The following is a 10,646-nucleotide window of genomic DNA, read 5'->3' on the forward strand; positions in this document are numbered from 1 at the left end:
AACATATACTAACAAACTTCAATTGAAAAAGTAGAATACTCAGCGAAAACAAACACGCAAACAAAATATTCAAAAAGAAAGAAAAATAAATAAAACAAAAATAATATTTACATAATTTGAGGAAAAATATATAACATAACTTTCTTCACTTTTACCAAGCAATTTGAGTAGGAACATATAAAGATGTGATCAAATATTATGAAAACATAATTGAATAGGAGTTTATATTTTATTAATATTAATATTTTTATTTATTATATTAAATTAAATAATTAATATAATATTATTAAAATTAGAGTAAATTTCCCTTGAATTTCATTTTAATTTTTTTCACTCGATCCTAATCCAAATTACAAAAATAAATATCCAAATTAATTAAGTATAAATAACATTTGATTTTTTAAAATGAATAGTGCAGGAGATAATTGTATAAATATTTTTAATAATATTGCATTTTATTAATTTTAAGATAAAGGTATTGGGAAAGTTTCCCTTGTGAATTAAGTGTTTGTATGTATTTATTGTGTGACAGTGTGAGAAAGAGAAGAGTTGCAGTGTGTCAGTGGAAAAATTGGAAAGTGGATCCAATTTTGGACTCTATTGTGCCAACTTTACCCTCATTACCCACAGTCGGCAGGTCTTACGTGGCACTTCCACATCTGTCACCAATTTACGCATTTCGAAATATAACAATAAATCCTATTCAATTTTGAAAGATAACAAATTAAATACAACTTTCTAAAATCATTAATTCTTCATTGACTTAGTAAATTTCCACTCAATGCATTCAAAAAATTTAATATATTTAATAAAAGATACTTTTAATTAATTAATTATTAATTAATTAATGTCTTTGTAAAAGATGCTTTTAATTATCGTCTTTCTGTAACCGTGTGTTTTATTCATTAATAATCCTTACTAAAAAGATTATTGTTTTGAAAACGTATTTGTTAATTATATTATTCATCGTGTTCATAACAATTAATTTTATTAAGGGTGTGTTTAAATTTGAAATATAATCAGCAAATTTGATAAATATAATCAGAACACAGCATAAAAGTTAGAACGCTTTTAATACATTATTTTGCTTTAACCGCGTTCTTCCAAAACTCTAAATCTAATTAATACCAAGAATAATGTCAATTAATAAAAAAAATAAACTAATAAAAGAATAAATTGTTTCAATTTTAATACATATATTTCAGGGTGTAAATCGGTCTAAGTTAATCTCATTAAAATCAGTTAAAAAAATGACAAAAATTAATTTGATTTGGCATTAAAATAGATAGAAGTTATTTGTTTCTCAAATTAATGTTTCGTCACGAGTAAGTATAGCATCCTCCTTTTAAAAAAAAATTTAAGGCTTAAATGTTAATAAGATTTTGGCTTCTTTATATTTTTTCTTCATGCCAAATCAACTTTTGTAGCAATCCTCTTTTATGGGGTTTAAAGATTTTGAATGGGAAAAGATTGCACAAAATTAATCTTTGTGTGTTTGAAAGCTATTCCAATTAAAACCAATTCCAACACATGCACCAAAAACTCAACCAACACACAAAATGGTTAAAAGTGATAGATTACTCAAATTAGCATGAAGTGTGATTTCAACATTTTAACACTTTTTTTAATTGCATGAATCTCCCAACACTAATTTAATGCTTGAAAATGGCCAAATTAAAAAAAAAAAGAGCATATTATTCAAACACTCAAAGATGCTATAACTATAGCATTATTATGAGGATCAAATCTGGGTGGGTTAGGAACTTGGCACTCCATAAATAGACAAAATCTTACAATAAAACAAACTAACACACCACCATTGTCACCTTTTTTTCCTCTCCTTTTTTGTGTAGCAATTTAAAATAGTTAAACATTTAATGGTATAATTAAAATAGAATAAAGTGTGGACAGGACCAAATCCTGAATGAACCCCACCATCCAGCCTTGCTGCCACCCTATTTGCATGCTTTTGTTCATTTCTCTCTGACACCCTTTCCTTCATTCATTCTTCCCATTCACTCACCTCTATCTATCTCTTCATCTCCCATTCTTCTCTCCTCCATTTTCTCATCCAAATCCACCACAAACCCTTATAACAAACACCTCATCTGCATATTCTCAAACCAAAACTTTCACCCACTTCAAACACATCAATGGCAGTTGAAGCTCGTCACTTTAACATCCTCCATCCTCAACAACTCATACCCAATAGGTGAGTACATCTCTTCTCACCCTTTTCTTCTTTTCTGTTTCATCATTCTCGAGTTTAATGTTTTTCTTTTTTTCTTTTTCTCTTCTGATGAACCTGCAGAGAAACCTTAACCAACCCAATGGATGCCACCATCATGAACATGTACGCCACTCAAACGGGTTTGGGTTTGGGTAATTACTCGATGCTGCCTCTCTCCGGCACCACCACCGCGTCGGAGACCTTTTTTCCGACGCCTCACTTCAGCTCTCTCCTCCAGAAACCCGCTGTCTTGGAATCCGACAACAGCACTCTTTCCTACAACAACAAGGTTGTTCCCGTTTCCAGAAAACGCTCCAGAGATTCCATCCACGACAACAATTTCCCTTTCCATCCATACCCTCAGAAGAAAACCGATTCTTTCTCCTTCCTTGGCGAAGACATTTCCTCTCACATCCATCGTCAACAGCTCGACCTCGATGCCCTCGTCTCCCAACACGTAATTCACTTACCCTTCTCTGATTTCATCGAAATTTCAGTTTTCTGAAACACAAATCACTTTTCCGAGTTTTTTCATTTGGGTTTTGTTTAATCAGTCTCCATTTTCATCCCCTCAACTTCTCCGAATTTTCCAAACACAACACTCAATACTTTTAACAAAAATCAACAGTGCAAAAGACTACTTTTCTAACCCATCAGCAATGATCTTAGCATGGTTTTTAATTGTAATAATGCACATCTTCGATATTGATTACTTTTTTCTGTGTCTTGTAATTTTGAAGTTTCTGTGAGTATTTGATTCAGTGAATGAGTTGCATTAACTGATGTAATTTGGAATGTCTGCAGATGGAGAAGGTTAGGATGGAGTTAGAAGAAAAGAGAAAGCGGCAAGCTAGAAGATTGATGGAGAGCATTGAGGTGGAAATGGCGAAGAGGCTGAGAGCGAAAGAAGAAGAGATTTTGAAGATAGAAAAATTGAATTGGGTTTTGGAAGAGAAAGTGAGATCACTGAGCATCGAGAATCAGTTTTGGCGCGACCTGGCTCAGACCAACGAAGCCACCGCCAATGTCCTACGCACCAATCTCGAGCAGGTCTTGGCGCAGGTATCAGCGCCACCGCACACGGCGGATGAAGATGCGGAGTCGTGCTGCGGGAGCAGCGACGAGGGGTGGCGTACGTTAGCCGCCGGGGCGCAGGACAAGGAAAAGGAAGGTTGCAGCGAAATAAAAGAAAATATTATTATTGTTAATAATAATAATAATAAAAACAATTATAACGATAATGGAAAAAGCGGTGGGAAGAGATTGTGCAGAAAGTGTGGGGAAAAGGAATCGTGCGTGCTAATCTTACCGTGCAGGCACCTATGTGTCTGCACAGGTTGCGGGTCTAGTTTAGACTCTTGTCCTGTTTGTAAATCCATCAAAAATGCCAGTGTTCATGTAAACATGACATTATAATCATCATTAATTTCTCAAAATGAAATTAGAAAAAAAAAGATTAATTTTTAATTTCATCTATCTTTTATTTTCTGCAAATATTGCTTTGTTTTGAATGGGAATGAATGAGTGTGGTGAGTCACGAGATTTCGATGAGAAGACACGACATGAAGTGGAGAGACATGGAATCTTAAAAGTCATGATTAAAAATGAGGATTTAGATTATGAAATGAAATATCTTAGATTATGAGAGAGGGGTAAAAGAGTAAAAAAGCGAAGGAGGAATGTGGGACCCAGGGCGCACCTACCCGACAGCTACTGATAGTACCCCAATAGAGAAACTAGGTAGTGAGCGTGAAAGTGGCGCGTGGAGTCAACGAGTAGGTGAAAGCGAAAGGTGTGCGGCAAAATCTGACACGTAGGACGCGCGCAAATGTCGCTGTTGGGTGAAGAGTGGCTGCAACAGCAATTTCTCTGTCTTCTTTTATGCGCGACCAGAGTGTTGGGGACCCACGCACCTGGGGCCAAAAGCCTAAGCACAAAACGACACCGGAACTGGTTGTTGGCCAAAAAAATAATACGATAAATAAATAATATATTTTTAGAAAAAGGGAAATAAATAAAAGGACGCAGGAGTGTCTGGGAATCTGCGAAGGGTAATTATTGTGAAAGCAATGCATTGATTCCGAATAGGTGCAGAAAACGACGGCGTTTTCCTGGCGCATCGTTTTTATATAAGTTATAATTTTACTGAATCTTTAATAATTTTGATTAATTTATTTATGATTATTACTGTGTGTGGGTGGAAATAGGATAGGGTAGTTGGGATTTCACGGCACCCAGTTAAAATAAGGTAAGGCTGTGATGGCAGATTGAGTCGTCTGTGTTATTATTATCACCTCTTTCTTCTTTTCAACTCTCTGTGTCTCTGCTCTGACTCATTCCAAATTTCCAAGTTCCACCTCCAACATAACATCAAATAAAAACTAAAAAAATAATGCAACGTTTCCTTGTACTGTGTGCTACGAACCACTGCCTTACATTAAGTGTCTCAGAACTACTTTTTATCTATTTTATTTTAGGTTTAATTGCTTCCTTAGTCCTCAGTTTGGTTGAATTGTGTTAAATTCATCTTCATTTTTAAAAAAGTTTCATTTTCGTCTTCACGTGGTGTAAAAGTGTCAATTGAATCTAAACATAAGAAAAATTTGTGTCAATGTAGTCATCTCCGTTAAATACAGACTAAAAAAACCTTCAATTTTTAAAAACCTCACGAGGCAGAATTTGTGCTTATAATTTTTAAAAACCTTCAATTTCCTCGTGAGGTTTTTAAAAATTGAAGGTTTTTAGTCTGTATTTAACGGAAATGACTACATTGACACAAATTTTTCCTATGTTTGGATTCAATTGACACTTTTATACTACGTGAGGACGAAAATGAAACTTTTTTAAAAATGAGGATGAATTTGACACAATTCAACCAAACTGAGGACTAAGGAAGCAATTAAACCTTTATTTTATATTAAATCACTTTATTTTTATATATTTCTTTAACAAATGTAATTTAAAGTTTACATTCTTAAACAAATTATTGTATGACAATGATTTGACTGTAATAATATGATAAATACATCAAATGATAAAAATAATAGAATTAATAAATACTAAAGTTTTCTAAATTTTAAATTTCACTTAATCTTAATCTTACTAAAACTTGTAAAATTGATTTATTTTCACTTATTTAGTAGATACTCACCTCCTCATCTATGATGAATGAGATCTCCAACATTTTAACATTTTTTCGAATTTTTGTATATAATTTAATTACTATTTTAATACTTCAAATTGTATTTGTATTTTTTAAGACTTCCATGTTACAGTGATTCTAAAATTTTAAAATTATATGTATTGAAATTTATTTTTATTCTGAAAATATCAGATAAATATTTTCGAAACCGAATTAAGAGAGGAAAAGAATCACGTAAAGAAAAGATAAGGATAATGTGGGAAGAGGATAACTACCATTATAAATAAATATCAAATTGAATATATAAATTAATTTAAATTTATGACGTCATCCTCAATTTATTTTTTGAATTTCTATGTCTAGATTCTTCCGCTCCTAAAAATTACTTTTATTTTTCAAACTTTGTTTTTTAGAAAGAAAAAAGGTGAAAAGAAAATGCCTGATATTTCTAAAATGTTAAAGGTAGTAAATAAAAATAATTATAAATAATTTCAATAATGTGATAAAATAAAAAATAATCAAAATAATCTTTAATGCAAAATAAGTCCCTATTGAAAATACCACCCTTTAAATTACTTAATTTTATTTTAAATATACTAAGATCATTATATTGCTTTTAGTGATAAACTCATGTTTACGTAACTGGTATAAAATAATTCTAAATAGACAAAAACATTTATACAAATTATAACCTAATAAGACATTAATAATGTGTAAGTGAAAATCAGTTTTCTTTTTAATTTTTCACTTTTACTTCATAGAAATGTGTAACATCCCAAAAATACAGTATAAAATTATATGATAGATTGATCACATGTTAATAATATTTCAGCTCAGTCTTAGGAAAAGTAGAATGTACGGTTATGACCGAACGACCTTACAAAATAACTGGAAAATTGAAACCACTACTCTAGTTACTACTGGACCGAACGGTATCACAAAAATAAATTATACTGAACGGTCTTACAACAGGTAACCAGACCGAACGCTCTCAAGGTTCGACCTTAACTTCTACCTCAACCAAACATTCATCTTACAACGCCTCTTCCAGCAAAGTTTCTCCTTCTGCTCACATCTACAAGGATGACCATTGCAACAGAATGACAACCACCAAACGTACAAAACGGACAATACAGGAAAATAGGGTAAGCTTATGTAATTTAATTCAATCATCAACATATATTTCACACAATGCAATTAAACTAGATAATTTCATTCACTTTTACATGCAAAGCCTAATACTAGACTCTGACTGTCCGGACTGTATGAATTCTGTGTAGCTACAACGTTCGTGCACCCTGGTGATGTAGTAATTGGGATACCCTCAACAGCTGCCACCCGAGGTTAGTCCTATCTGTCCAAATTAACCATAAGGACTAGGACCTCCTGCCATTCCCACTCATGACTTACCCTTCTCTACGTGAGAACGAGTAATCACGGAATATCAGGATGAACCGTCAGTTTAGCATGCCTACATTCATACTTTACCAAATTTCCAATATACATTTATGAGCTATTCCTCCCCGGAACGCTCGTTCATAACTCAAGTTCTTTCATCCATATCATATTCTATCATCTTTCATTATTACGACCTCAACAGAACCAATTTGATTAAAGGTCTCTGAAGATACCAAATGCAGAACGTTAACTTCGACTCTGAACAAGACCGAACGCTTGGAGTGAGACCAAAAGTCTCCAGTTCCAAACAGATCAAAATCGAGGGAGTAAATATCGGTTTTAAGAAAAAGACTGATTTCAATAATATTTCTCGTAATAGAATCAAACTTTATTTACAAGGTGAGCCAATTTAATGAACTGACTCATGAGAGTTTAGACCGAACGTCAATAAGCCTAGATCGAGTACTAAGACTCTAGGCTGAATACCATAGAAACTGATATTGTGGAACTTCGAATAATAATAAGTGACGGAATTATGTGAAGAAACCGAACGCTATGAATACTAAACTTATTTATGAGTTTAACATCAAGGGAAAGGAGTGCCAGTCGAAGACCGAGCACTGTAGAGAGCGAACTCTATTGAGTTCGGATGAATGCTCTTATTATAAAGGTAGCTTACGGAAACGAGAACAAGTGCCTAGTGTAAGACCAAGCACTTGCTTAGTACGAGCACTTGGTGTAGAACCGAACACTACTAACTTTTAGAGAAAGGCTTGATAAATGTAATAGATACTATTTTAAGTAGTCTTTAAAAACAAACGAAATATACAAATACATATAGATATAATTGAGTTTATAACCATATACTAAGGAACGACTAATCTTGGCCGAACGCTCATGTACAAGTATTTCAAAACGAAGACGCTCGTCCTCAACTGGAATTCTCTCCAATGAAAGAATCCAGTTACAACCGAGTCACAAGAAAAATCGAACGGTCAAAGACCATTCAGTGACGAACATAAATTCTCATATGGAATTACATACTTATCATTCTTTACATCAATTCATTTCTTCAACATCTATTTTCATACATTCATACATCCATATCATAGTAAATATTCATACAGTCAAAACATATCAACAATCATACTTCATATTCATTCAGCAACTCAACAAACATGTATTCATTCAAAACGAACGTATAAACGAACATACAATCAAATTATATAAGCTTCCCTTACCTCTAACGTGACCGAATGCTTCCCAATAGTGTATATGGTTCACCTGTATACGTCATTCTACCCTCAGCGCTCAACAATCCAAACTACACCAAGTGAAAACCCAACACTATCAGAACCACTCATTTGAGAAGAGTGATCAACACATGAAACCAGGACTTGGTTTGCATATCCAGGAAAATGCACGACTGAATGAAGAGAAGAACTTACCAGCTCAGCTTCACAAACCAAACGGTTTAACTGGAAGCTCTTGACGCCGTTAGTGCTTCAGCGGTGCCTGAGTGGTGATCGGAGAAGAGAATGAGTGAGATTTTGTAGAGAGAAGGAAGAGCTTCTAGAGAGAAGGAGGAGAAAAATGAAGTTTCAGAAATTGGAAGAAGAGGGTTGCATGCAGAGAGTGGCGTGAGTTTTGAAAAACTAAGTTTTACTACAACCGTCAAGAACGAACGTCCACTCAGCTGCTCACACTTGTCCCCCACTTTCTGATTTCCAGATTCCCTTTGCTTGACACATGGCGTCCGCTCAGAGGGGTTTTGAATGCGTTTTAATGAGGTCTGACAATATGTAAGTGTAAAATAATAAAACATTAATAAATTAACAAAGAGTAATTAATATTATCAAGAATTTTTAAAAAATAAAAATAAAAAGTAGAAAGAAGAAGTTCTAAACAATATTTGCATGATGTTTTCTTGATTAACTTGTCTTCCAAAGTAAAATTTGTTTATATTTTAATAATATATTCTATATTTTGATAAGATATATATTTATTATGATCATTTCTTTTGTCTTAGGGTAAGAATCCATAAAATGATTGTTTTAAATTGATAATGTCACTAAGTATTAGATTCAAATATTTTATTGTTAAGTTCAAAGTATTAATAGAAATTTTATAAGAGAGTTTTATTATTTCTAAGTTACATTATCTCTTTAAAAACAATTTTTTCTAGAGTTTTTTATTATCTTTAGATGTTCTATCTGTTAGGTCATGTGTTTGAAGATTAGAGGGTGTCAAAGTGATCACTGGGTCAAGGACTTCTTGTCTAGGCGAACAGTTCTTGTAAAAGAGTAAGTTAGTTTCTACTCATTTTCTCTAATTTTACGTTTTCCAATGCATGTGAGAAGTTTTCCACTACATGCATGTGTCATCTAAGTTTTTTTTAGGTTTTCTATTGATTAATGATTCTAACTACGTACCCTAATCATGATTCTGCGGTTTGTAAGTATAGATAGAGTTCTCTAAGTTGAGAAAGCGACTTTAGGTTCTTTTTCGGTCCTTCAGTCATTTAGTTGGTAAAGGAAGCTAAATATCTCTTATGTTAATGCTTTGATAATATGAATTTGTATGCTAAAGTTGATTAAAGAGATTTAGCTTGTGGAGATTTTGTTGTATTGTGGTGCAATTGCTTGGACTTGACCTATATGTGTGATATTTGATATTGGGAGATGATTGTGATAAATGCTTGTTGTATATTGCTAGTTTTGATCATTTGAGCTGTTGCAATTAATGTTGTAATTGGTTAATAATTGTTGTTTAACCTTGAAGTAGTGGAAGGTGAAAGTTTTTGGCTAGTCTTGGGTCTAATTTAGGGTTTTAATAGGTGATTTTCTTGAGGAGTGGTTTTGGAGAGAAACTTGATGTTTGGGGTTAGTTTTTAGGTCATTTTAGACTTGTGTAACTTTTTAGTTCAATAAAATATGATGTGAATTGTTTAGAATTTGGTATAGGGTTTTAGATAACCAAAAATATGATGTTGAATAAAGAAGTATTAATTGAGTTCAATTATAGGTTGTTTTGTGTTAAATAAGGGGTTTTGATAGGTGATATTTTGAGAAGGGTTGGATTAAGAATTTTGAGGTTTAAAGTATGTTATTAAGCTATTTAGGACTTGTGTAGAGGTTGAGTTTACCAAATTGTGATGAAGAATGAGTAGAATTATGGGTTTTGAAAATGGTGTTTTAGTTTGAATGACTTAGAAATTCATAGAAGGATTAGACTTGTAGAATTTAAGAGGAGTCATAAACACTTTGATGAGTTCAATTAAGGTCTGAAATACCAAATGGGAGGTGTAGGCAAATGTGAAAGTGTGGAAGTTAAAAAATTTAAGGTTGATAGGCTCAAATTATGCAGAATTGTTATTTTGCAAAATTAGACAGTCTATCTAAGCGAGTATAGTTGCTGAGCGAGTAAAACCAAATTTAGTTGAGCGAATGTAGATGCTGAGCGAGTATAACCCACTATTTATGTATTCGCAAAGCGAGTCATGATGGTTGAGCGAAAAAGTTTTAGCTGAGCGAGTAAAATCTGGTGACTGAACGAGCATGTCAGAATTTTAACTAAGTTTTCCTATCTCTTGTGATGCATTCAATGATTATGATTATGTGAATGATTAAACTAAGATTGGTTTATAACATGATTTAAACTTATTTTAAGTGGTTTAAATGTATTTAATGTATATTGAATAGGAGGATTGTTTTGTTCGATGAATACTAAACATTATATAAGTATTTTTGTATGGATTAAAGTATGAGGTCAAAAGGATTCCATGGGGAAATTCTTCTGGTTGTTTTGTTTTATGATATATTGAAGTAGGAGCTCTCGGATTGGGGGATGATTATGACACTCTCAATAACTCCCAAT

The 10,646-nt window shown here is 32.9% G+C and overlaps 1 protein-coding gene across 1 annotated transcript; it reads left to right on the forward strand.

The window, feature by feature from the left end:
* The first annotated feature begins 1,918 nt into the window (after positions 1 to 1,918).
* LOC108319555 (probable BOI-related E3 ubiquitin-protein ligase 3) lies at positions 1,919 to 3,697 on the forward strand. Its single transcript, XM_017550719.2, has 3 exons — positions 1,919 to 2,212; positions 2,312 to 2,687; positions 3,035 to 3,697. Exons 1-3 carry the CDS (start codon positions 2,154 to 2,156, stop codon positions 3,644 to 3,646), a joined length of 1,047 nt encoding a protein of 348 aa, XP_017406208.1. The 5' UTR covers positions 1,919 to 2,153; the 3' UTR covers positions 3,647 to 3,697.
* The last annotated feature ends 6,949 nt before the right edge of the window (positions 3,698 to 10,646 follow it).

This window comes from Vigna angularis, chromosome 5, assembly GCF_016808095.1.
Source record: "Vigna angularis cultivar LongXiaoDou No.4 chromosome 5, ASM1680809v1, whole genome shotgun sequence".
NCBI lineage: Eukaryota > Viridiplantae > Streptophyta > Magnoliopsida > Fabales > Fabaceae > Vigna > Vigna angularis.

What these genes read in the sequence shown, in the direction of transcription:
- LOC108319555 (XM_017550719.2), top strand. Translation starts at nt 2,154, where the DNA reads ATGGCAGTTGAAGCTCGTCACTTTAACATCCTCCATCCTCAACAACTC. An exon ending in CAACAACTCATACCCAATAG is followed by an intron (nt 2,213 to 2,311) that starts GTGAGTACATCT and finishes ATGAACCTGCAG; the next exon opens with AGAAACCTTAACCAACCCAA. An exon ending in ATGCCCTCGTCTCCCAACAC is followed by an intron (nt 2,688 to 3,034) that starts GTAATTCACTTA and finishes GAATGTCTGCAG; the next exon opens with ATGGAGAAGGTTAGGATGGA.